This window comes from Mauremys reevesii, linkage group 8 (assembly GCF_016161935.1).
Source record: "Mauremys reevesii isolate NIE-2019 linkage group 8, ASM1616193v1, whole genome shotgun sequence".
Taxonomy (NCBI): Eukaryota; Metazoa; Chordata; order Testudines; family Geoemydidae; genus Mauremys; species Mauremys reevesii.
In genome coordinates, this window is record NC_052630.1 from 47,227,445 (window position 1) to 47,255,244 (window position 27,800).

The 27,800-nt window shown below is 48.3% G+C and overlaps 1 protein-coding gene and 1 long non-coding RNA gene across 8 annotated transcripts in view; one reads left to right on the forward strand and one right to left on the reverse strand.

Annotated features, from left to right (window-relative positions):
* The first annotated feature begins 1,211 nt into the window (after nt 1–1,211).
* On the forward strand, nt 1,212–26,014 carry LOC120370042. 4 transcript variants are annotated; one of them, XR_005583573.1, is made up of 3 exons: nt 1,212–1,342; nt 22,278–22,453; nt 24,886–26,014. It is a non-coding gene; the product is annotated as an uncharacterized LOC120370042 (long non-coding RNA). The 4 variants fall into 4 exon arrangements; XR_005583574.1 differs by lacking the exon at nt 24,886–26,014 and adding an exon at nt 24,572–24,666; XR_005583576.1 differs by lacking the exon at nt 24,886–26,014 and adding an exon at nt 24,592–24,666.
* The window catches only part of PBX1 (PBX homeobox 1), a 240,528-nt gene continuing 216,372 nt past the window's right edge, over nt 3,645–27,800 (reverse strand). For 3 of the 4 annotated variants that reach the window (XM_039484087.1, XM_039484088.1, XM_039484086.1), the window contains exons 7-9: nt 24,982–25,094; nt 23,574–23,663; nt 3,645–6,742 (exon numbers count right to left, since the gene is read on the reverse strand). In XM_039484087.1, the coding sequence (XP_039340021.1) occupies nt 6,650–6,742; nt 23,574–23,663; nt 24,982–25,094 (296 nt within the window). In that variant the 3' untranslated portion in view covers nt 3,645–6,649. The remainder of the gene's footprint in view (nt 6,743–23,573; nt 23,664–24,981; nt 25,095–27,800) is intronic. The other variant, XM_039484089.1, reaches the window with a different exon arrangement.

Consider the following 27,800-nt stretch of genomic DNA (forward strand, 5'->3'; position numbering starts at 1 on the left):
GGTAAGTCATGATACTGCCCTGTGCCTCAGTTTTCCCATTTGTAATATAGGCCTAATGATACTGACCTTCTTTGTGAAGCATTCTGAGATCTATGGATGCCCCAGCTCTGTGGTATGACAGTGTTGCAGGTCAGGATTGAGGTGCATTGGCAGAGCTGGGTTTGAGGTGAATGTGAGTTGATTAATACACAGCCCTTCAAATTGACTTTCCAACTAGCTTCCGCTTTGTGTTATGCTTATGTTTTGCCTTTGAATATAAAATACCATACATGTTCAGCAGTTTGGTTTTGCTTGCAAGAAATACACCAGTGTTTGCAACAAAAGAAACTATTTATTTGGAATATGCATTACCAGTACAAATCAGGAGACTGTAAAACCTACACCTTGTTAGTAACATTATAGAACATAAAAGTTTCAGTTGGGGTCAAAAAGACATAGGCCTTTGTCTTTACAGAAGCAGAAAAGCTTAAAGTTTCAAAACCAAGTCACAGCAGAGTCTTTTTAGGTTTTATAATCAGAATCCATTAGAAAAAAAAAAGGCAAAGCAAAGCAAAGAAAAAGCAATTCAGAACAACTGGAACATCTTTACAAGAAAAGGGTTTGCAATGAGAATTTTTTTTTTAAAAACCCTGCAATGTCTGATTTATATTTTAATAATTATAACACTACCGTGAGTGTGAAAGCTTAAGTATTCTAGGAAGCTTCAAGATAAAAGCAAAAACAACTAGTGATGTGAAAAGTTGAGGGGTTTTTTTTGGACCTCTTTAAAAGAAAAAAGTTAAAATTAATGGTTTTATAAACCTCTCTCCTTGAACTGGGACCTTTAACTGTATCATTTGCAGGAGGTAACTGGAGTTTTATTTTCCTTTATCATGCTAACTACATCTGCCTTCCAAATACAGCCCTCTGGTTCTACAAACACTTATACACATGCTTAACTTTCTGCATGGGAGGTGGCCCAGTGAAAAGTCGCCTCCTCCTGATGCATGTAAATTTAAGCATATGTGTACGTGGTCACAGGATCGGAGGCCACAGGCCCAGATCTTACTCATTTCCAAACTTCCTGTCCAGTTCATGCACTGGTGAAAGTGTGTTCTACCTTAGCGTCTGATCCAAAGCCCACCGGAGGTATGTGGAATTCTTTTCCTAAGACAGTCATACTGGTCCAGACCCATGATCTGTATAATCCAGTATCCTGTCTCCAACAGTGGCAAGCAAGGGATGCTTCGGAGGAAGGTGCAAGAAACTCCACAACAGGCAGATGTGGGGCGACCTCCCTCCCTCCCTCCAGCCCACGAAGTGCTCATCCTGAGAACTAATAGATTGGTTTAATCCCTGAAATGTGAGTTTTTTCTCTCCCTTTCAATACTTTTTTATTAGCATTGTAACTCTAGATATCCTTGTTATCCATATAAATCTTCAACTTCTTTTTGAATCTTGCTATATTCTTGGCCTCGGTGACATCGTGTGGCAATGAGTTCCACAGTCTAATTACATGCTGTGTGAAAAAGTATTTGTATTGACGTCAGTAGGCTTTGGACGAGGTCCCAACTGAGTTTAGATCAGGCAACGAGGAAACGTATGTATGAAGTCCATCCCTATTCAGCAAAGCAGTTCAGCCTGGGATTTTCAACAACACCTAAGACAGAGATGCAATGGGATCTGGTTGCTGAACAACCTTAAATTCCTTTGAAACATCCTTACATTTAGCAAGTGCTTAACTTTCACCATGTGCTCAGTTGACCGTAACTGCACTTAAGCACATGCTGAGAAGCTTTGCTAAGTAGGTGTGGTTTGGGGTTCGTTAGCTAAATCTTGCCCCTGCAAGTGCTCATCCCTTTGCCGAAGCACTCAGCACCTAGCAGGATGAGTGTCTTGGCCCACACCATGGCACTTAGGCTCATAACTTCCACTGAACTTGAGCAAGCGAGCCCAGGATCGGCAACGTTGGAATTTTCAGGGAGAGGGAACAGGGTGAAGTCCTTTCAGAGCAGATCCAATTCCACAAGAAAAATCAAACAAAAAAAAATGGATTTTTGCCAATTAAGCTTTTCACATCACCTTGAATATACATCAAAAGTGGAGGAAGGGAAGTTTACAAGGCCATAGTCCTGGACAATTTAAAAATAATAATAATCATCATCATCATAATTGCCCCCGAAAGGAAAAAAAAACAGGAACGCAAAACAAAAAGAAAACGTAATTAACTGGGTCTCAACATTAATAAACATAAAGTGTTAGAATGTACCTATTATGCTCACTATTCCAACCATTTTTTTTTAAGTTTTACAAAATGAATTACTGTCACTTTTTAAACATTGTGTAAGAGGAAATGAGTGTTCACAACTCTACAGTTTTCTAGCATTCTTGAACTAATTCACAAATGCGAGAAAAATTAAAAACAAAATTTAAAAAAAAAAAACCATGGAAAAAAACCAAACCAAAAGAGAAGATGAATGTAGGTAGTTTGGTGTTATAAACTATACAGGAATGAAGCGCTTTTTGCCACAGAAAGAACTGGAGTGGAAATTTTCCCCGTTCACTTTTGCGTGCTATGAGGGTCATTTTTAATTTTTTTTTTTATTATAAACACTATTAAATTCAGACTGCTTTTTTGGTTTTTTTCCTTTATCTGAATATACAAGAACATTCATTATCAAATGTTCATTATCATCAATGCTACAAAGAACAAGACACAAATTGCAAGAAACAATGGAAAATGTTAATAAAGCTGAAAGAATTGTCAAGGTTTTTTTTTATTTTTATTTTTTTTTATTTTTTTTTTAATTTTCTGCAGGTTTTTTTGTTTTTGTTTTTTTATTTTTGTTCCATTTTGTTGGTTTTTTTTGGTATCGAAGTTAGGATTTTCTGGGCAGAAAAAAGAAAAAAAATTCAAAGTTTGTGAGAAAAAGGCAACCGACCAGTCAGCAACAACAACAAATGTAAAAGGAATGAAAAAGGAAACCGAAAAATGTGACGCATTAAATACCATAAAGGAGTCAATGTCATGCCGTGGGGAATGGGAGAATGAGAGGGAAGATAAATGCAGCTCCAGCTAACCGCTTCCGAGGACTGGTCCCTGCTGCACTGGAGGTGGACGGCGCAATTCGATTCTCAAGCAGACCAGGGATCGCCAGGGGCAGGCTGCTTTATGTTGGCATGGCTTTAAATCTGTTTCTCAAATTATTCATTTTCAAGAGGTACCATCACAGCTGGCTCTGCAGACGGCCCTTGCACCTACATGGAGGCCTCTTCATTTCCCTGAGGCACCATGCAGGCAGTGGGGTGTGTGGGGGGGTCCACCTGCCTAGAGCCAGTCACAGGATCTGGACCACAGACCCCACTCCAGCAAAGCACTTAAGCACATGCTGAACTGTAAGCCCATAAGCACTCCCATTTGTCAACTGAAATCACTGACTTCAACAGGACTGATCACATGCTTCAAGTTAATCATGAACTTAAATTCTTGGCTAGACCAAGGCCTTAGGCTGTGATGTAGCAAAGACGCCATATTGGGAGAACATCTGGGGGGCGATTTGGTGTTTGTGTGTGTGTGTGTGTGTGTATGTATCACCTAGCTACGAGGCGAGAGAGAATACGTGATGGCGGGATGCAGTATAAAAGCTTTATAGACACAGGTGTGGGATGGGACGCCGCCCGACTGGCAGCGTCATGCGCTGTCCCAGTCAGTCCAAGGATAGCACGCTGCCCCATCATGTGTCCTATACATGCCAGGTAGGATGGCCTAGACAATTTTTAAATGCTTAGGACTGAATAGGGCAATTTACTCCCACTGGTGAGTAATTACAACCATGAATAACAATGAACTACAATGCAGGGACTACTTGTGGGAGTAACTGCTTACCATTGTGGGTAAAAGTGTGTGTGTGGGGGAGCTCACATGTTGGACCTTAATTGGGACTATTTTTTGTATCCCTCCACCTCTAAACATGGCTGTCTCAGCACCACAACTGACTGGAAAATTGTAGACAGAAAGAGAGAGAATTTGTTGGTCATTTTTTGTCCAAGTTTCTAAAAAGCTTTAAATCCAACTGTACAAGACTCGGGGGCGGGAGGGAGATCTAAGTATCTACATTTTAGAAACCTACACAATCCAGCCAAATTAGCTCATCTGTTTAAAAAATAGGCACAAATGTCAAAACCAATACCTTGGCGCCTCCCAGGGTTATTAGCAAGTGTTGTATATAAGTTGGGACCTGTTGATAAGTTGGGACCTTCCCATTTCAACAGAATCATGCTCCCAATTCTAGCTTTTGCAGGGGCTCAGTATCTCAAGGCCATAAACTTTTGTGGGACTGTTTATTGCCCATGTCTGGCCTCAAATCAATCTACATTTTTTTCAGTGGAGGGATGGCTATTTTTCTGGCAGAGCTTTGATTTCAAATGGTGGCTACTTGAAGCAGCTCAATAATTACACTACACTAATACCAGAATTGGTAGAAAGAAAAAGCCAGTGGAGGTCAGTGGCCAGAGTGCAGGTGATATGCTCAGAGGTGCATGGATAGATACGGATGATCACATGGCTCTGCAATTTAGCACATTTAGCAATTTATGCATAGTTAACCCACACACAGTGATCTTCTTAAGACTTAGATTTTTGAGACACTCTCACACATGCCTATCTTGATGCTTCTGAGCAGACCCATTTTGATCAATGGGACTACTGCACGTATGTGTTTTCAGGCTCAGGGCTGTAGTTCGTAAAAGAGAAGATGGGGCATATTTTCATATCATCCCGCCCACTAAAGGCAACAATTCCCCCCCATTGCACAAGCAGCACTTTAAATGCCGGCTGCCCTCCTGCCCAGGAGGGCTTGCTGCCGGAGCTGCCCTGCTTTATGTTCATCCATTTGACATGCCACCCTCACACCAGAGAGGCCTCCAGCTGAAGACAAAGATCAATCTATTTTAACTCTGTTGCAGAAGTTACTCTTGGCTGCACCCTTCCCTCCTTATCTCATTTTGTTTTGTTAGTGTGCAATGGAACGTTCCACCAGGAATAAACCCCGGCTCCTTCTTGGCCAATCAGGAGCCCCTCCTCCCTACAGCTGACTGCACTGCAGGAGAACCAACACAGGGCGCAAACCCTCCTGATACAAAATGCTGAAAGATCCTGGGTGCCGATTGGCTGGGTGGATGTTACATGATTTATTTTAGTACTTATCATGTCACATCTTAGATTCACAAAAAGGTGCGGGACTGAAACCGGCACTTTAATTTGAAAGAAATCCCCAAACTAGAAAATTATTTAGTTTATGGGGCATTTCCCCCCCTGACAAAAACAGACCTGGTTTATTAATAGCTACTGAAAGTATCCAGTCCATTCAACTTACGTATTGGCTGTGTGCATCCATCTCTCCCCTCACCCTTCAGTCTTCACTGCTCATCTGTTGGCTATAAGGAACATTCATGCCTGCTAATTCACAGGATGCTATCTGAACATCTTTTAAGGGCTAAATTGTACCAATGGGTACATGAGCCTGTTTCTCACTGTAACTGCAGAAGGGGCACCCCAGGGCCCATCCAGCCCCCCAGCAGGTAGGCATGCACACCCCCTCAGAACACAACACAGGCCAGGCCTGGCTTGCTTTTCAGTGCAACGCTCTCGGTGCCAACAAGAAAAGACACTACAGACATAAGTGTCGTGCAAATCGGCCTCATCCCCATCAATCGCTCATAGGTGTTTCTGCAGCGCTTTGATTGGGTAAAACTATCTGAGTGCTAAGTGTTAGCATTACAGATGCCCACAGTTTCTCACTCACTGCTCTCTGCTGTTTCCTTCCTAGAAGTACCATGATGCAAAGAATATTGGCTATTTTTGGTTCCTTTGTACACTGGCAAATGCCATGTGTGTTTGCTGCAGAGCTGAACGGCTGGTGTTTGGGGTCTGAGGCAAAGCACGGTGGCAGAGGGAACGGGTAGCGTTTGCTGTTTACACCTGTTTGCAAGCATAGTGTCCTGGTACCTTTTGAAAGCAAGGAGAGCCTCAGCAGAGGAGTTTTGCTCCCTTTTCCTACATGCCTGGCAGCACTGGGAATGCATTTATCCGCCCTGTCACTGGAAATGCCCCGGGGGTGACTCGCTGAGGTTTTGGGATCGCTTCAGAACAGGGAAGCGTCCTGTTAGCTCTGTCCCCAGAACCAGAAGAGTGGTGAAGCAGCAGCAGAAGAGAGAGCGGATGTGAAGTATTCCTGCTAAGAGGTAGTGTGAGCGCAAGAGAAGCTGAAGGAAGTGGGTTGCCTGTTAGCAAAGGAGTGAGGTAAATTTTGGCTCCTCAAAACACCAGCATGGAAATGGACAGATGCTGCTGTTGTTGTTGTTTTTGTTCCCCCTTTTTAAATTCTTCTAACTGTTGAAAATATCCTTCAGGGAGAAGGTTGGGGAGGGAGTGGTGGCGAGAGGAGAGGTGGCTTCTGCCCAGAAAAGAAAGGGGAAAAGAGTATAAAGAAGTGTCCAGATTGGCTGAAAAAAGCATCCCAACGAAGAGAAGAGAAGGCGACTCTTGTTGTGTTTAGCCGATTGGTTCCACCTCCAGTCTGACTGCTTCAGTGTCAGGAGAGCACCCTCCCCTCCCACCCCCAGCCCTGAATGGGGCTGGGGTCAGCCAGGGATGCGATTTGCTGGGAGATCAGTTGGAGGTATCAGAGTGGACGCTGCCAGGGCCTTCTGTGGGGGAGGTCACTGATGAGGGGGTAGTAGCATCTTGCCAACCTCCATTAGCCTGAGGGAAACAAAGAGCTCAGTCAGTTGCTTTATATCAACAGGACGGCCAAACCCAACATTCTCTTCTCCTCTGCCCCGGCTGGCTCCTACCATGCTCCAGCCACTTCACACATTTTGTTGTTGCCAAGCTGCTCCATATTATTGGAGACAGAGGGCCCGGCTCATCTTCAGGCACCTCAGTACCTTTAAAAATCTGGCCCTGAGCCCCTTGGTACCTCAGTCCTGCCCCAGGGGACAACCTGCCCTGCACGCCACCTCACAGGCAGACTCCATCCCCACCATTGGCTTTGCTGACCAGAGGCTGCTTCCACTTGCCCGTATTTGCTCAGTACAGTCCCTCCAAGTACAGCCACAGACTTGCCTCCCTGCCCTGTGCAGCACCTGAGGAGAGAGCAGACTTTGAACGACTGCGTATCACAACCTCGTGCTGCACGGGGCCAGGGGATGGTGATACCCCCAAATTAGGGCTGGTCAACATTTGTTTGTCAAAACCAGAAAACTGGGGTTTCGACTAAACCACCATTTTCACGGAAAGCACTTCCCTCGACATTTTTGGTCAAAACCCCGAAAACGTTCAGTCCAAACACAAACACTGTCAAATTTTGGGTGAAAAGTTGAAACTTTCCAACCCAAACATTTTGGGCGTGTCTATGCTGGCAAAACTTGGACATCTGGCCCGGTGCAGCTCAAAGCAGGGCGAGACGCTGTATATCTACCCTGTTTATACTATTATGATTATTTGTATTAGTCTAGTGTCTAGAAACTCCAGTCCTGGAGCCCTTTGTGCTAGGCGTTGTGTACCCCCCCCACACACACACACACCACAAACACAGGAACAGCGCCCAGTGCTGATGTGGGTTGGACGCCTGCAGGTATAGACACACTTTTTGTGACTGGCTGGCCATCCAACCAAATCGCCTTCAACTAGGAGGCGGGCTTTGTCTCTCCTCTGTACCTGAAAGACATCAGCACATCCCATTGGATGCAGAATCTGATGGGATGGGGTTTGGCAGAGGTGGAGTGCCCTGAGCCATTGCTCCACCTCCCCCTTATCTGGCTCGGCCCATTTCATCACTACCCGCCCGACGGATTGTACTTTCTTTTGTGTGGGTTGCAAAGTTGCCACATACTGCGTGATTTTTCCTATGTAGGAGACATTTTTCAGCCGTCAAGTGCCACGGTAAAACTGTCCCTTCATGCATGTGTCCCTGGCTGTGAAATGAAGCCATGCACTGAGTTTAAGCTGACGTGGCTTGGAGTGACTCATCGAGCTGGCAGATTCAAGCTGAACTCTAAGGAGGGCTCCAGAAAGCTCGGAGTCAAAGAGCAGCGTGTTTCAGGGATGCATGAGATGCTTGCAAGTCTGGGGAGGCAGCAGCTCTCTCTAGGGACTGTTGAGCTGGCCCTTTTCACCTGCGGGAAATTTGCTTTCAAGTTTTTATCAACATCATCTAGATGCCATGTTAGGATACAAGGGTAAGAGGCCAGATTAAATTCCTGGTTCTGTTAATAAATAGCCTGCTGGCTCCATGGGATACACATGCAAGGTGACACCTGGAATAGACAGAGGCACCCGCTGAACATGTAAAGAAAAAAACCCCAAGCATTCTGACGTCATTTTGGGGCAGTGAGAGGAGATGCCGGGCACCACCAAGCAGGATCAGTATAGTCTTGAAATTACATGCAAATTACATTTTAAGATCGGGTTAGACAAACACCTGTCAGGGATGGTCTAGATAATACTTAGTCCTGCAGTGGACTGGACTAGAAGACCTCTCGGGATCTCTTCCAGGCCTTATGATTCTATGCTGGCTCTCTCTTTTCATACTGAAAGACTGTCCCGCATGGAGGGGCTACATGGCGTAGCGGGTCAGGAATGAAATATGGATCCCTTCAGTGGTACCGCCTTGATCACCAGTTAAATACCCCTGAGGTGGGCAGTGACTAAAAGCTGTCACTCTCTGATAGATCTTTGACATCTTTGAGGTTTGGACGCCCACCATCCAGTTTCTAATGGTCAAGTGTCCATGTCAGAAAACCCAGCACCACCATCGAGGGTCTAACGTGCTTCTCTCCAACACCTCACAGAACCAGGTATCCCCACAACAGAAAGCATGTCACGCTTCCCAAGGTGAGGGTCTCATGGGCCCACACAGAAACTCTCCTTGCGCTGCGGACAGCGAGTCACAACCCCAGCTCTCACACCACCTCTCCCTGGGCAGCCTTGGGCTCACTTGGCCAGTTGTGAAAAGGGGATAATGAACCCTGCCTGCCTCGCAGGGATATTGCGGGGGGGGGAATCAGCTAATGCTTTGAAAGATGAAAAGCACCATACTGCTAAGAGTTACGGACTAGCACTGACCAGCCCCCAGCTAACGGTTTCAGCTGAGAAACCAGAGACTCAAGAAAGGCCATGGAAACAGGGCTCCCCTCTCGCCCACCAGAGTGGCCCTTCCAGTTGAGGCATGCTGGCATGGCCATGTGGAGAGAACCTGCCCGCGCTTGGCTGGCCTAGGGGGCCTCAGGAAATCCCTTTCCATGCAGGAACCAACCCCGGAAAAGGGGCCCTCCTCATGGCTGAACTGGTCCCAGGATCCCAGCCAAACTCTGGCTGGGCCGCAGGACGTGAGCTGTGTCTGATGCTGCAGAATTTGGGATGCTGGCCGACCTTCCTTATTGCCACATCAACACCCAGGGTAATCCCCCACCTGGCTTTCCTGCGGGTTATTAAGTAGAATAAAAACCACTAACAAGCCACCTCTGAGCGCTCGTTTGTTTTAAAGTGCAATTACCGTCTGGGAAAGGACCCTGTGCAATGACCTCCTGGGTTTCAGGATTTATTCCCTCTCAGTGACTCCACAACAAATTCACCGTGTTGGCGAGCAGGAAAACCCCATTGTTCTGTGGGCTGGCACCACAAATGCCACGGTCTCTCTTCCTTCCATCAGCAGCCCCAGGGATGTCACCGTCACAGCCTGGCCCACAATCCTGCTGGCTGTCTGCAAAGCAGAGTGGGGCTCTGCCAACTGCATCCCAGGCTGTGGAGTGTGTGTGTCTTAGGGAGATGATGGATAAAGATGTGGTGCTTTTCTAGCCACAGCCACATCATTAGAGTGGGGAAGAGGGACCTGCTCTCTCCAGCACACTACAGGAGACTATGGCAGGAGAAGGGGAACAGAACGTTACCAGCCATTCCTTGGCTGCCGCCTCTCTCCCCTAGCTGCCTGACCCCTTTGGAGAGAAGCAGATGTGCACACAGCCTCCTTACCTTGCTCTGACATTGATTCGATGCTACTTTAATTAATCCTTCCAAATTCCTGCCAGCGCCCAAGTCGGTGGCAGCCGCTGTCCTGTTTACGATATGCCTGAGCCATCTCTCTCTCGCCTCGCCTCCTCTGCACCTACCTCCGTACTGCTCTGCTGACGCAGAGAATACATCACTGCCTGTGACAGCCCGAGCTAGCCTGGTCCTATACGAAAGTCTCATTTGCAGCCCAGAAATACGATGGGGTGCCCCAAAGCGGCTGATGTCAGCACCAAGCGTGTGTGTCTGCAAACAGGCCATATGCCATTACCACAGCTATCGTGGGTGGGGTGTGCCTGATTCCCTGCCTACATTCCTCCAGCAATGGCATGGCTGGGGAGAAATGATCCCAACAGGAAGAAATGCCCCACAGCCACCAAACGCAGGGGATGCATCAGCAGTGTAGGCTACAAAAAGGAGAGACAAACCCAGCCAGACAAACAGCAGCAACCAAGCTACTCCGTATCAATTGCTACAACAGGCTGTCCATGAAAGAACAGTTTTGTGCAGAAGCAGAATACACACACACACACACACACACACACACACACTCTGCATACAAAGCCTGTGTGCTCAGACACTCAGATGGCACACGTGTGTACGTATACTAGAGCCAGATGAAAATTTTCAGCCAAAACTCCCCCTCCCCAAATATGCAGATTCGGAAACATTTTGTGAATTTGTGTTGAATTTGCTGAATTGTTTCAGTTGCACCAAAATTCTCAACAAAAACAAAAATTTTGATTTTGATTTTCTAAATGAAACAGCTTGATTTTTGGACTTGAAACAACTTTTTTGTTTCAAATTTTACTTCAATTTTATTTTAAAAAAGGTTAAACTCAGGAAAGAAACAAAATATTTACATGCCACTCCAAACAATGCTTTTCCAAGTTTTTTGGTTCACTGTAAAAATTTCATTTTGGGTCAACCCAAAATGAATTGTTTTAATTTTATTTTTCAGTTCAAACAAAAAAAAAAATCCCTATTCACACAGCTCTAATAGGTACTTCCACACGCATACACAGCCTATGGCAGACATTCACTTAGTGTACACATATGCACGCATGCACAACATAGAGGCCTGTATACAAACACCTGCAGTCACACTACACGCATATGTACATTGACACACACACTCAGCTTAAGGCAGCTGCTTATATTCACCCTGTGTACACATTCATATATAGACTCACCCGTGGTCACATTGTATATGTACACACACACACACACGCCTCCTCTGCCTGCGGACACCCATCCTCACACTGTGCACACACAACATGTACACCTATCAACACAAATGCCCAAGGTCAGACAGTAAGCAGGAACCCGCAGTCACTTTTGTCCATACACCACACACAGGGACAGACACACATTGCTGATGGCTTCACGGAAGACACAGCATACGCCCTTACACATCTCTGACCATTGCAAGAGGCAGCAATTACCACAGATTATCAGCCCGACAATGACAGGCTGTGTAAAGAGAGACACTGAGCCAACTCTGCTGCCCGGAGACTGGCATACTCAAGTACACTTAGGACATGAATAGCAATTTACGTGCCATCACTGAGGCAAAACCACAATGGCTCTTTTGGCAGCCTCTTATTTTGAAGCCTGTTATTTGTTGGCGTTACAAGCTATAATCACAACAGCAACTTTCAAAACCCTTATCTTCCGTGACGCACCAAATCTATTTCAGAGCCGTAATTGCTATGTCACCAGAGAGTTTGCTGCTTAATGCACTCAAATGCCATTTAGTGTTTGCAGGGTCATTACGGCTATCAGAAATGGGGAGCAGAGGGTGGGGGAGTGTTCAGAACAGACCTGCCGTTCCTATTGTGCCTAACTATTTTAAAGGTTTTTTTTTAAAAATTCCATCCACTGATGAAACGAGAGAGAATGAGAGAGAGAGCGAGAGAGAGAGAGAATCGTTCAGACAACAAATGCGGCACTTGGCTATTTGGGAAGCCCCCACTTTAGTCATGACCAGTAATGGCCTTTATTTCGTAGGATGAAGAAAGGGCTCTTGCCCCCGGGGAGCCTCATAGAGAAGCCCAAGAAAATGTTGATTCATTTTAGGTGCTGTGGCCTTTGGCTATAGCCCGTTTGGTGAGTTATCACCCAGTTGGCTAGCTGTGCCCCCCACCCTGATTGGGAAATGCCGCACCATGATGTGGCTGGTGCCCAGCGACATCAATGGAAAGATGCCCAACAACTTCCATGGAAACCAGATCAAGGCATATGGGATCCAGTGTGCTACAGGTGATGTTTCTCCAGAACTCTGAGCCACTAGCACAGGCAAGTTCGGCGGCAAGGAAGCCCATTATAACAGTGCCCATTTCAGTCTCACCTTGCATTTGAAAGGATCTCAAAATGCCTTAGACTAGATGGACGGGGCTCTTCAAAGGGCCCCACACTGGCCGTACTCTGCTCTCATTGACAGCTGCAGTACAAGCCTCACTGGCTTCCCCAGGAGCAGAGTTAGACTATCACTGACTGCTTCTGGGAATCCCATGGTGCACACGCGCGCACACACCATGGACTTAAGGTTGCTCATTGGGTTTTCTCCCAACAATGCAAACTCTAAAAAGCGAGGAAATCACAAGTTCAGACAACAGTTTCAGCCAAAGGAATATCAGTCTCCAAGCATTTGTCTAGGTGACCAGGCCACGTCCCTACCCCATCCTCTACAGCACACACAGCCCCATAATCTGTGTCCAGACGCACCCCCTTCCTGGGGGTTGGCTACAGTGGCAATGTCAATCTCAGCCTAAGCTTCCTCCCTGAATTTTCCCCTCCAGACCTCATCTATCCTTGCTCTTGGCTCCTTTATTATTATTACTGCTCACATGCAGACACAATCCCCTCCCTGGCGAGCTTACAGTCTAAGGAAGGGGTGGCCAACCTGATCTTGAGAAGGAGACAGAATTTACCAATTTACATTGCCAAAGAGCCACAGTAATACGTCAGCAGCCCCCATCACCCCCCCCACCTCCTGCTCGCCGGCAGCCCCACCGATCAGCACCTCCCCCGCCCACCATGATCAGCTGTTTCGCAGTGTACAGGAGGCTCTGGGATGGAGCAGGCTCAGGGAAGGGGGCAGGAGGGGTGGGGCCTTGGGGTAAGGGGTGGAATGGGGGCAGGGCCTGGGGTTGAGCAGTGGAAAGTTGGCACCTGTAGCTCCAGCCCCAAAGTCAGCACCTATGCAAGGAGCTGCATATTAATTTCTGAAGAGCCACATGCGGCTCCGGAGCCATAGTTTAGCCACCCCTGGTCTAAGGAGACGGGGGGCCATACAACGTGTGTAAACAGGACGCAACATACACACATACTCACACTCTCTCTCTGCTGGTTTCCCCTTATATTCCTGCTGGAGTTGACAAGCCACACTCACCTTGATGAACCACCCAGCCAGCCATTCAGCAGCCTTACACCAGGGACCACAGCAATGCTATGCCCTTGTTTTCACCATTCAAGATCCATCTCCCGAAGTCTCACGCTGCTGCCAGGAGACATGGGCCTTTTCTTATATCTGAATTTCTGTGTCCTGAGTGAGGTCCATGATCACCCCTTGGGACCTCAGGGGGCATGAATGTACCCCCATCTCTCCCCAATACAACTGATAAGAGCAGTGTGCACCAGTGTGCACCCTAAGTGGGCCCTCTTGTCCCCTTGTCCATAAGGGGTTACAGCACAGGGTACATCTGGGAGTTGCCATGGGACCAGGTGACCCAAATGGCTCCTGCTATCTGCAATGGCTCAGCTGTGAGGAAGCTCCCCGTACCAGCATGTGGGCGCATCTCACAGGCACTAGGCAAAGTGCTGCCCCGACATGGCCTTCTATCTGCATGAGCCCTCTACAGCCCTGATTACCACAGACAAGCTCTAGCCTCCTACATGACACACACACACTGAGGGAGAGAAAAGTGGCTACCCCTTGTATTTTTGGCAAATGCCTTTTTTTGGCTCTCCCCTTGCAGTGCCCAAGGCCCTCTGTCAGCCTGACTGCTCCTCCACTTCAGGATGCAGCTGTGGTGGTGATGATCTCAGCAATGGAATCACCTCCAGATATTCTCCTGGCTGCTGCACCATCTTCACCAGTCTGGAGGGTTGGGCCTGGCACTCCCATGTCTATGTCCTCGCAGGCACGCTATCAAGCCCTATTATTTGGATCTGGGGTTCGGACCAATGAACTGCCCACTCCATACGCTGGGCTGCCCTCTGGGCACAATCTCGGAGTCGCTGATGATTATTTTCTTCCAATTGGGCCAAGACAGTAGCTACCTGCCCCTGGCAGAAGCATCTTGTGCAGAGCTCAGTACACAGCACATGTGCCTCTGCCATCAGAGCCAAAGACTCCTCTCCCAATGGGGATAGCAGCCATCTTCTGGTCCTAGTGCTTGTGCCCACAGGGGCTGAGTTTGGCTGGTCCCCTGGCAGTACACATGGGTTAATAAGTCTCTGAAGTGGCTGTTTCTGGAGCTGCTGCTACACCTTCAAGAACCACAACAAGAATGGTTGGTCTCAGCCTAGACCTCCTGCTGGACTCGTCACTGCAAGGCTGCAATCTGAGCTCACTCTTATTCCTCTGCCATTTCAGTGTCATCATCTTCTTCCTTGTCTTGTGCAGAGGGTGTCCAGGCTCCTCACTTCTGGGATCAAATGGGATGGGGAGGAGTCCCTACCCTGACCTCGACAGGGCCGAAAGACCTGGAGTAAGCTTCCAAACTCACTGCCTGCCTGGGGCTGAGCCTGACTTGATGGCTCAAAAGAAAAAAAAAAAACCACTATCACGACTGAGCCCTCCGCTGAAGCTTTCTCAACTGGTCTAGTTGTCTCTTTAAGGCTTTTCTCCAGCACTGCCTCTATCCTGGCTGCCTAGCTCCTCCTCGCACAGAGTGGAGTTAATGAGCACGTGGACTCAACAAACAGCCTTACAGAGGGTCTAAACCCTGATAACAGGGTGGGTTCACAGACATGGCCAAGCATCTCTCAGCATCCAGCCACTCCAGCGCACTGCCACCCTCCCCATCACAGTCACACTCCATTCAGCAAGTCTGTCCCCTGGAGAGCTGAACCTCACCCTATCACGCCAGCCTTAACTTTTAACCTTCCAGCACCACATTTGCTCTCCATTACCATAATCAAATTACAATCTCAGCATCCCCATGTCTCACCAGACAAAGAATCCAAAGTTGATTGCAAGTGAATCATTTCCTACCTTATCAAAACCACAAATTTTTAACCAATATCTACCTCATGGCCTTAAAAAACAATCAAATACATGCTGATAAATAAAGTCATACACAAATATTATTGAAATGTGCACACACACACACACAGTGTCTTTATATATATTCATAACATTATATAAGGAAATAAACTAACAGATCATGGTCAGGCTGTGCATTGCGGTGTGATTTTCAGTTCTTTGACTTGTGTACCAATGATGCATTTAGACAGGGTCTTTAGTGTGTTGCTCCGATTGAGGACTGTGATGGGCTTGGACTAATGCTTGGAGACTGGGTATTGTATAGAATGGGCATATTGCCCTAATTTAGGATTCCTCTGTTTTTCAGTGTTTGTGGTGCTGTGATGAAATACACTTGGGCAACTTTAATTCTTAAGTTAAAGTTTTTTTGTGGGGGAATTTCCTAGTTGTTTTTTTTAAACAATTAATTTATTTAAGCATGAGGGGTCAAACCCAGGGCCAGAGACTAGCTGAGGAGCTGGAGAGGTAAAGCAGTGAAGTACATCTCAAATAATCATATCTCTTCTTCTTAAAACTTTGCACAGCCAGCAATGAGAGTTTTAACCAGTGCAGCTACTTCATCCATCTGCCACGCAAAGCTTTTCATGGGAAACAGGAGGAACCTGGCCTATAATCTTTAGACATCTAGCTGGAGAAACTTTAGCATCAGCCGAAGACGTTGCTATGGGAAGCATAAAGATTTTTAACAGAGTAGATACGATTGTTTCCCTGGCTGTGCAGTTGCCTTAGCTCCACTCCTTAGCCAGCTCCACTCCTGACACATCCCCTGCTCTAAATCCTAAGAAGCACCTGGTTCCCCCACATCTGCTGTCTCTAGTCTGCGGCCCCACATGGTTTTCTTCATGAAGACTTTGCGTGCTAACGACATAAGGGTGGGGTTTTCCAACATGCTCAGCATTGGCCTAACTCTGCCTCCATTGAAGTCAGTGGTGAAACGTCCCTTGATTTCGTGGGGAGCAAAATCAGGCTAAGCCCGAATACCTTTGAAAATCCCACCTGAAAAGTGCTGGGTTCATAGTTTACCAGTAGAAAACGGGAGTGCCAGGTGGGAACGCCTGGTGACAGAGCGGCATGCACCAAGGGGCTTTCTGAGGTCATCAAAGGGGCCGCAATAGCAGCTCCCTTCTGGCGCAGTTTAGGCTGCAGAAAGGAGGCATCTACACTGCCAAAAAAAACAGCTCGTGGCTGCGAGTCTCAAAGTCCAGGTCAGCTGACTTGGCCTTGTGCTATGAGGCTAAAAATAGCAGTGTAGCCATTCCTGCTCGGGCTGGGCTCCGAGACCCATCCACTCACCAGGATTCAGAGCCCGACAGTGCTGCCCGGGGGGGGGAGGGGGGCAAGTGGGCCAATTTGCCCCACAGGGGCCCCGTGAGCCCTGGCCTGGTGGCGGTCTGGGTCTTCGGCCAGCATTTTGGCGGCAGAGGGCCCTTCAGGGCTGCTGAAGACATGGAACGACTGAAGGGCCCCCCCGCCGCCGAAATGCCGCCGAAGACCCAGACCGCCGCCGGGTGAGTACAAGCGCCGCAGCTCCCCCCCTTTGCCCCAGGCACCCTGGATCCTCTGGGCGGCCCTGGAGCCCGAGCCAGAATGTCTACACTGCTCTTTTTAGCCCTGTAGCACAAGCCCGAGTCAGCTGACCTGGGATCTGAGACTCGTTGCTGCCGAGTTTTACTTTAATTTTTTGTGGTAAAGACATTCCCAGGTTGAGACCACAGAAGAGCAGCTCTTCTCCCGACAACTTCCTAATGTCCAGGACTGCAGCTCAGGGAACGAGTCTTTGCCCACAACTCAGCTACCAAAGCACTTATTTGTGGAACTAGCCGAGCCATACAGTGAAGGATGCTTTCCTCACAATGGATGCATCCTTTGACGAAGGCTGCTGTCTTTGTCAGCTTCCCAGAACTGCCGCCTCCTGCAAAACTATGAATCTGCTATAGAACCTTCATAAAACCACACATATCCAGTTCTGTCCTGCATGAAATTTCCTATCATGCACAGTGAATTCCACTGCAGAACATTTAGGTCCTGCCAAAAAGAAGCTCCTTTCTTGCAGGAAAAGTGGCATTTTGAAATGGGATTTTCATAGGAGGCCGTGGGAGTTACGCAACCAACTCTCACTGGAATTCACTGCCATTTGGGCTCCGAAATCCTTCATGTTCCTTTGAAAATCCCAGCCTTGAGGCCCCAAGAGTGCATGTATGGATGTTTGTATCCATGCACATTCAGGTTATATAGACAGATACCTGCCACTGAAATGCATCTCTCTCTGGGGTGGAGGGTGACAGCTGTTCAAGGGAGCACAGAAATACTATGCAGCAGTTATGGAAGGGCAGGGAAGAATAGTGTCTCAAACTGAACTTGTACCTGGGAGCTTGGGGAGAGGAGTATAGGTATTCAAGATGGCGTTTGGCCATAACACGACATTTAACTGGCCTATACTCAGGATCTCCCAGGCCAGAGTTCTGTAGTCACTACCCCACATGGGGAGAGCACTCTGGGAAGCAGGTCAGAAATCTACCCAGCGCGCGTGTGTGTGTGTGGGGGGGGCACACTGCACCCTCGCTGTGGCTGCTGCAGTCTGCTCCGTGTGGCACAGCAGGCCAGCTCCACAGGGTGACTGCCACCCTCGGGGCATGTGGAAGAAGCAGCCCCTACATTTGTGAGTGCAGGGACTGGCGCCTTTGCAAGGTGCGGGAAGGGCTTGTTGCACCCACCCTCCTGCACTCACAGGCTGAGGACAAGACAACCCACCCCTTTGTGGCCACCAGCAGCGAAATAGTGAACATCTTGCGAGCGTCACAGCACCCCCTGGCTCACTACTAAAAGGGGAGCTCGCCATCTACTGGGTGACCAGGATTCCTGGCTCCCCATGAAGAGGGCACTGTGCACTGCCATTGCTCACAGCCAGCGAGTTGCTCACTGGAATGGTTTAACAGAGAAAAGCTATGCCGGGGCTTTATGGACTGGAGCGTTGGTCTCTCTCCCCCTGACTGCTCCTTGGGAATGCCATGGCACCAACCCAAGAATGCTCTGTGTTAGGAGTGCCAGTGACAATGTAGGATCCAGGCCTGTATTTTTGCCTGAGATAGTATTTTGGGTTTTGCTTGCCTGTTTGATTTTTTGAACACTTATATTCTTAGTAATATTTGTAAACAAAGGATAAAGACACTGTGTATATTGCTTCTGCCTAACCAGATGGGTTTGAACAGATAAGAGCAGTTAAAGTGTTACTGGGCTTGGTGGGCATATAATATATATGAGCGCACACTTGAAGACTGCCTCAACTCCTATCTCAAGGCAAGGTCAAGCAACCAGTCAGGAGGGGCAAAGGCAGATTGGCGGAAAGGTATAAAACACTAAAAGGCCAAAGAAATGCCTGCCCCTGATCATAACACAACCTCCCTCCTTACCCCTCCCATGGGGTACAAAAGGGGTGGGACAAAGACCCCAGACCCACAACCCCCAAAAAACGGAACATGACCATAAGGGGTGGGACTGTGGGCATGGATTTCAGATATAATTATGCCTGCTCAGGAAGGGTGGATGGGACACTGGGAAACAGGGCTCTGCAGCATCAGAGTTATGGTATAAAATGTTTGCTGGAAACTAACCCCAGTAAAGGTTGTATTGCCTGCACTTCGCACTTCTGCTTTCTGTCTGACGACAAGAACCAGGGGAGAAGGTGAAGGGAACGCTCTCTAACACTCTTCACTTGCCACACCGAGATCTCTGCAGAGTGATGAACTCACCCGAGGCAGTCCCCTCCTCTGACAAACGAGCCGCGGGAAGTGTGGCCAGAAACGGCCTCAAATGGCTGAGGGCCTCGCTCTGTGGTGCCTAGTTGGCAGGTAGGGCCCTCAACTGGGACGTGGGAGGCCCAAGTTCAAATGATTCAGAGCAGAGATTTGAGCCTGGGTCTCGCACATCCCAGAGGGAGGGAGTGAACCTGGTGGCTAGGCTGGGGTCACACTCGCTCCACCTGTGAAACCTTCCCGAGGGCGCATCCGTCAAACCCGATACGTTCCTGCGCAACATTTCGGTTCTAACAAAAGGGCATTTTCCGATGGAAAAAAAGTTTTGTGGCACATTTTTTGACCAGCGTCCCCGTTTCAGGCCCGCATAGCCCGGCTTTCGCGTTCGTCAGTGGGAGAAGTGGCTGCTCAGCACCCTGTGAAACGTTGGCCATAGCCACCTTGCCATACCAGTGACAAAGCCAAGAACAGAACCCAAGAGTTCGGCTCCCCAGTCCGGAGTCCTTGTCACAAACCCAGCAGCTCCACCTTGACATGCTGGGTCCCAGATCTAGGCGTGAGAGGGCCATTCATGCTTCATGGGCCATTCAGTCGCTGGCCCCTCTGCTGCGACTGCCAACCAGGGGAACAGTCCGTGCGATTTGTGTGTGTGTTTGTCATGGACACGTGGCCACAGCCTGACAAACAACTCACCGCTGGCACTAGTTAACCCTCTTGTTAACACCCCTCCCTCTCAGCCCTAGACATGGCCCCCCAGCTCAAGGGAGGCGAGGGGGGACTGGGGAGGAAGGCTGCCTGGCTGCATGGTTTTCTTACCTACCTGCTTTTTGACCCAAATTGGTCCTGGAACAGAGGTGCTCCAGCACCAATAGCCCCCCATCTCTGTGAACAACTCTAAAAGTCCAGCTCCTAGCACCCTAGAATCCTGGGCACTTCTGGGTCCCAACCCTGCGACTCAGGCCTATCTCTACGTTACCCAAATATTTACAGTTTTGTCCTTGCCCCTCCTAGGCTGTGTCTTACCAGGGTTCAGACCGTGCACCACTTCCTGATCAATCCCGTTCACTTTACGAATCAAATGGTGACTCTTGATTCCAACAGCAGGGGAAGCTAACTCCACCTGGGATACACAAATCCAGCTGTTTGCTCTCTGCCTCAGACATCAAACACAGGCAATAAAGATTTTTCGGTTGGGTCGGAGCTGATAAGGCTGTTGACAATGCACTGGGCAGAAGGGAATCCAGCTATTTTAGCTCTGCAGAGCTAAAAGAAGCAACCATTTGGGATTTGTCAGTAACGTGGCAGCTCTGACTAGAAGACACACTGGGCGCCAATCTATGGCGTACACAGAGGCCCTTTTGGCTCTGTCTTGCCTACAACCATATTTTAAGACTGAGCATCCACCAGGAGACATGATGCCAAGGCAGTGACGGCAGAGGCTGAAAGACCACGGTGGGGAAACTTCCTTAGTTGCATTCGTCATCAAACTATGCAGTGACAGAGCTGGGCAACACTCTTCCAATTATTCAGCCCCAGCACCCAAGATCTCTGCAAGATCAACATAGTCTTGACCCCGTGCCCCAAATGGTATCTTCAGTGGCATGAATCCCACCTGGGTTTTAACGCAACTATCTCGGAGCACTTCCAAGGACGGTTTAAGCCGTGACCGGCAACGCATGGTCTCCTGTGTTGCTGGTAACTTTCCCCTAGACACTCCTACACGCAGAGTGGCGGACTGTGTGCCCTCTTCACTCAGCTGCTCTCACTGCTGTGGGCAGTATCGTTACTCTGGCAGCTGGAAATTCTGCGCTGATGTGAAATGTAACCGGGTCCAGTCGAGCTCTGCTGGAGTGTGGCTACAAGCCCCAGCCTGGTGGCTTGCTCTGCCTGTAGTCGGAGCTGGACACGGTGTTCTTCTCCAATTCCTCTCTTAAAACTGCTGTGGAGCGGTAAACACCCGTCAGAGACCTCCCCAGACGTGGCTGTGTTTCAGTGGTGGGGGGAAGGGCTTCCTGCAGAGACAGTTTGTCGAGCACTTTGGGATCCTCTGGGATGAAAGGAAGTATAGAAATTCTGTGATAATGAATACTACGTATAGCAGTGTACTGTCAGGGATGGAAGAGACTCAAAGTATTCGGGTGGGGGAACCTCAGACAGCGAGACAAACAGAAAGACGCTTTCTCAACCTGCTGCTTGTTTGCAAATAATCTGTTCCCCACCGCCTATCTGAGCAATGTCTCAGTGCATCCAACTGATGAGCAAGGAGCAATGCTTAGTGCTGTTCACACCCGAGAAACACCGCCAGGAAAAGCCACCTTTTATGATTTTTTTTAACCATTAGCCAACTTACCATCCCCACATAACACCCCTCCAGGCCAAATCCTCCTCCTCTCCCCCCAAAACCAGCCAGCAAATCCCCTACGCCCCTGAACTGAAAGTGGAGCCATATCGCACGGCCCCCGTCTGTGTCACCACAGGTTCTGACTTTCTAATGCTCTGTCAAGGGTCACTTGGGTCCCGCCCCCCGCCAGTTCTGCTGCTGGCCTGTAGTACCTGGCTGACCAGAGTGGGGGCGCTTTACCAGGCCTTGGGGCTTGTATGTGGCTCTTGAGACTGCTCTTCCTTTGTCACCCTCCACCTCCCCTTAGTAGCAACTCCCCCAATATTTTGACTTAACCCAGAATGCTGCTATTTTCAAAGACTTCCCTGGCTTTAACAAGCTCAGCCTCTCCTCGGGGGTATTTTAATTTATACAGAAGTATCATATCTTATCACGATCAGCCTCTGATTCAGTTATTCTTCAGTATTAAAAAGCCAGAAAGGGAATAAATTCAGCGAACATAGAAATTAATGTGGAACGATGGGATCTTTCATCTGGCATTTTCGAGCACAGTTTTTGCAATGGGCTTATGTAATCAGACATAATTATCTGCACATGTTCAGTTGCATTACTTCACAAAGCCGCCTGGCTCTGCCTCGTGACGTCAGGTCTCTGTGCTAAGCCTTAATGTCCCTTTTTCTCAGCACAGCTGAATTAAAAGGAAGGTAAAAGCAATGAGCCAAGCCTTCCGCCACGTCTCTCTCCATGCATGGTGGCGTTCTCTCTCTACATCCCTGCTTTGGTGGATTTTTGTATTTATTTCGGCCATCCCAATGACATGCAGGTCTTGATTTGCTGCCTAACCTGGGAAATCTCTAATTTCAGCCGGTGTTTGGCTCTATAAAGGAAACACAAGTGAGATCAAACCAAGAGGCTTCCCTTTGTGCGAGCTGGTCGCAGACTGAGAGATCGGAGATGGCTGGATGCCACGTCCCACCTGAGCACCCCAACGTTTGGATTTGAAAGCCTTTCTGTGTGCAGCTTCACAAAATGGAGAGAAAGTGAGTGAGCCCAAGGAGGCTGTTTTAATGCTTCCACTCATATCATAGCTTGTTCCCAGCGCCTTTGTTTCAAAATGACATGAACTCATGGCGAATGCCTGGCAGGGCCAAGGGTGTCCTGCCCATTCCCCGAATGAAGGTGGCTAGTTTGGAACAGATCCCCTTGGGTGGGCTGTGTATGGATCCGGAAGGCTATCTGGAGAGACAGGGAGGGGTCTAAACCCTTCACCTCTCCTCTGCCCCCACCGCCAATGGATTCCTTTGCTCTCCCTCCCTCTTTTCCCAAGTCAGATACACCAAAAACAAAAACCACATTGCAAACACGTTTCCCTCTTCCGAGCACCCCCAGCCTGATTTCGTGACCTCTAAAAGGTCCAGAGAAAAACAAAACAACCACTCCTCGAGAACAGCCTCCTTTTCCAGGCTGCCCTCTTGTCCCCGCTTGCTGTCACTGCCGCTGAGATGGCGGACGATTGATCTGAGAAATGAAGTTGGATTGCTGTCCCGAATCTACACTCGGTTCTCCTTGTGTCTGTCTGATCGATTTCACTCTGTACGACACAGCTTGTCGCTATGAATTTTCATGCTACTCGGGAGCCGCCAGCGCACCCAAGAACAAGTAGAAGATGTTTTTTACCCTCCCCCGCTTTTTTATCATCATCATCATCATCGTTTTTTGGCTTTAGACACTGACTAGGGGAAGGGTTATTTTTGGACCATGGCTCTGTCCATGATGGGCTCTGGCCATTGGCCTTCTTGTGGAGATTTCAAGGTCTGGCTCGTGGTTACATTCCCTACCACTGTTCTACTAGGTGTCACCTGTTTAGCAGCTCCTCTCAGCTGAACGCATGTGGCCGCAGGTGCCTTGCAAACGCTGATCGTGTCTGACAGGCCTAGACGCCAGCTGCCTGCATGAAGCCTGCCCAATCGCCACTTTTTGTGGGCAGCACTCTGCCGTTGGCGTGACCGATACAGAAGCAATAAACTAGGTGACCGTAAAGCTAAGACAAGTGCTACTAAGTGGCATTCTGAGCCCTATGGCTTTGAAATAATTGGGAGTGAGAGAACAAAAATGAAACACAAAAAAAAAGAAAAAGAAAAACAAGCCTATTTTTCTTACACTGATGCCCTGCGGACTATACATCTGACTTGCTGCGAGCCCGTCATTGTATCCTCCTGTCTGGCTGATAACATGGCGAAGGGTATCCACCTAAACAGACCAACAACAACAAAAAAGAGAAAATTAGAGACAGAGAGAGATTATTAGGCAAAGCCACTCTGGTTTGTATTTCAGCATGTTATCAAAAACCCAAACATCGCGATCATTTGCAGGGCGGCTTTTGGGACGGAAGATGGAGGACGTCCTCCTCCCACCCTCCCCCGCCTCTTCCCCCCCTCCCCCAGCATTGTCACTCTCGGTTGTCAGTTCTGAGCATTGCAACAAAGACAGTGGGGAGGAAAGAAAACTCAAGGGGGGGCGGTCAGTTCCTTGCTGCAGCTAACTCAGTGATTATGTACACGAAGGCAACTCTAGCTCCCCTTCCCTCTTTCTGCCCCTCCATGCTTCAACCCGCTGGCATGCCCATGTCAACCGAAGAGACGCAAAGTCTAGGTGAGCGTCATTCATGTGACTCCTTTGCTTGTTTCCGGAGGGCACAGAATGTGTGCAAACTTACCATGGCAATAGATCACCATCCCTCCCCCACCTTGCCTTGCTGCTCCCCTCCCCCAATTACCATCCCAAGCCACAAGCTGGCTGATGCCCGTCAATGACACCTTGCTCTTTATCCAGGGTGACAACAGGGATGGTTTAGAAACTCTCTTTGCCAGTGTGGAAATGTTTGAGTGGGCATCACCTCCCGCCAGCTGCAAAGCCCTGACTGCCTACTGGACCCATGGAGTTGTAGGGGGTGGATGGGAAGCGAGAAGTCTATAGAAAACGTTATGTGCATCTAAGATAATTAGCAGGCATGACCCGCTGTTGTCCAAAGCTGTTAACGCTCCTGAAATGATGCCCAAAGCCCTTCCCTGTCTCATCAGACTCAAGAGGGGCTGCATGGCTGCCTAAGCCTGCGCTGTTGGTTGTTAATTAAAACAGGGCGTATTTGTACATTTCAGCATTGCTCTCCTTTCAGCAGACACCGAGCTTCAGCATCAAACGAACGAGTGGAAGCCTTGCAAATGAGATGCCAGTACGAACATCTGGTCCCGTCCCTTGAAAAATAAAGCAAGCGAGCTAGACCTTGGCTAATTTCATTTGAGCACATGCCTGTTCTTTTAAACCTCTCCTAACGCAAACTAACAAGCCAGAGCCAAATGCATTCACAAAGTGTGGGCAAGATTCCCCAAGACAATGGTTTTTTTTTGGTTTGGTGGGGGTCGGGAAGTTTTTCCTGTTGGTTTGTCTGATTGGTTTGTTTGCACCATTTCAGATTTCTCTTTTGGGACCAGAGTGGGAAATGCCAATACAATCAAGGGCTCTTCCAACACTAACGCATTCACTGGCAGCACATCGGATGGGTCCCTACCTGTGACTGCACGTTGGCTCCAACCTGGGCCCCTTGGTAAGAATCCCCATTGAGTGACTGCACGCTCATGAACAAATCTCCAGAGTTTGACATGTTAAAAGAACTGGAAGAACCTGGAAAGGAAAGAGTGAGGCACCTGAATCATAGAAAGGAAAAGGATCCACCCCGCAACTCTCAGCCAAGAGGAAGGAACAACATGCAAAGCAACCCCAAAACGAAAACAAAACACACAGTAGGTTAGTAGTATGAAGAACAGAGCAAGCAAAAAAAAAAAAGGGTGCAAACTTGAGGTTATACAAAGCCACACATTATTACATCTCAACATAAGGCTTGTCCTTTAACAGCTTCCCAACTTGGGGGGCAGGAGGTGGATATTTTCAAAACCCAGCCTAGGGGACTGGGATGCCCAATTCCCATTCATCTGAGCACATCCAAAACCTTTAGGCAGTTTTGTGCAGCTTAGTGCATAAAGGGCGGATTGTTTACGCGCCCCTGGGACAGAACTCCCACAGATGTTCATAGAAGGTCTGCTGGTGAGCCGAGTGTGGAATGTGCTTTCGAGGAGGTTAGGTTATAAAAGAAGGTATGCTGCTCCCTCCACGATAAATCCATTACTGGACAACTTCATCAGGTGGGGCTAGCAGCCATCTATGAGCTAAGGTTCACGAGGACGGGAAGGCATCGCATAGCCTTCTCTTAACATCCTTTGGCATCCCACACTTCCATTCTGGCAGATTATAGTCATTAGTTAGGCAACACAAGCACCCACGATGGCCCATCAGAGGATCTCCTACCCCTTTCCATGCCAGCTGCCTAGCAACAGTGAACTCTGCAAGCAAATTACAGACCAGGGATCCCTCCGCATGCACTAGTCGCCACTGCTAATAATAGAGACAACTGGGTGGGCCAGAAAAATGTCTTTGCAGAAACAAGGTTTTCTGCTTCCATCTCTGAGGCACCTGACCACCTCCCCCGCCCACTGACCAGAGGGAACAAAACCACTGCACAACTGGAACGCGTGGAAAAAAATGGTTTCCCGGGATTATTTCGAAACTCTCGTGCAGCTCAGCGCATTAAGTGTGAGAAAGCTCAACGTGCAAGGTTGGGTTATAAACATGACATTCGCCTGGCAAGGGGGAGACTTCAAGGGCCCAGGTCAGCTCCACTGCACTGATCCAACCCCAAGCTGCTCAAATTTCAATCCCCACCCCCCGCAAACCCAGATCGGCAACCATCGTCTTGGCGGAATTGCCCAGCAATGAGTCATGCGTAAGCTCTGAAACAAATCAACAGCCCAGGTCCCTCCTCCTGTCATGGAGAGGGAGTGAATAATCCCGCCCAGGGAGGCTCTTCTGATGGAGCCTGCTTCCGAGAAGGTGTCAGGAAGTCAATTGGTGAGAATTTGGCCAATGCAGGTGTTAGCTCTTGGAGTGTCTCTTCACAAAGGCCTCCCATATGTGACTGTAGAAGGTCTAAAAATTAAGGGGAGCCAGGAAGATCACTCAGCTATAAAAGCCTGACCTAAAGTCCACCGTAGCCAGCAGAAAGACTCTCCTTGACATCGGTGGATCAGACCCTAAATGTGCTTGGAAAGAACACAGCCAGTAAAGGCTACAGTGACCGTATTGCTGTGAAACACTGCCCAGTATGTTGCAGAGAATAATCCAAGAATAAGAAACAATAGGAACAACTCAGCCGATAGCAATACTGAAACCTCCACATCTCTTGCTTAGCAGGCAAAGAACTTCCATTTCCATTCTGCACCCGGGGTTATTATTTGAAAGGTAAAAGTATATGATTACTTTGCATTCATATCATATCTTTCCTCTGAGAATCGCCAAGCACTTTGCCAACCTCAATGAATTTAGCCCCACATGTGGTAGGAGAGAATTGTTATTTCCCCTTTAACAGCTGGCACAGAGAGGTGAAATGATATTCTCAAGGGCACGCAGCAAGTAAGTGGCAGAGACAGGAGCAGAACCCAAATCTCTGCCGCTGCTTCCTGCACTAACCACTAGACAACACTCCCTCCCCAAGTGGCGAGGGATTATTCTATCTCCACCAGGGCAACTATTTTATTCCACACACCCCCAGCGCCGGTTTAAAATAAATAAATCAATAAATACAACATACACCTCACTGATATTTGATTGAAAGTTAACAAACCAGACAGTAGAATGGAGAAAAATAAAATAAACAGCTGCAAACTCTAATTCTGAATAGCGGCAGTGTCTTGGCAATCATGAGGGCGCGCGAGAGGCCATTTGGAAGATATACACTGCTACTGGCACAGAGTCCTCTTACAATAGATGTGCCTACATAAATGTTAAATATGTCTTGCTCCTGATGGAGATGCAACCATAAATATGCGCATACCAAATGTGCTGCATGTACGGATGCATTTGCATCAGAGCAGTAATTGCCGAGATAGCCCTTTCTGCTGTCGGTAGTGCTGTTTCAGCATTCTGCTGTCTATGTACAAGCCATGTGTGAAAATGATGAGGGCCCAGAGTCTCGGAGAAGCAGCTGAGGGAGGCTAATACACTGGTGTGGGAGAGGGGGAAAGAAGTGCCATCAGAATGAAGACTCCAGTGGCATCCATGAGGTTAGGAGGTACTATCTAAATGCACCAATCAGAAGGGGCTCCATCACAGATCTAATCTGTCACTCTAAAGGTTCCATGTTATGGGGCTCAAGCTTTTGAAGTGTCACCACAGCCTGATCTGGGACTCCACAAGAACTGATATGTAACAACGGACATTTAGCTTGCAAGTTCTTTGGGGCAGGGTTCTTTGCTTTGATACATGTTCATACAGAGC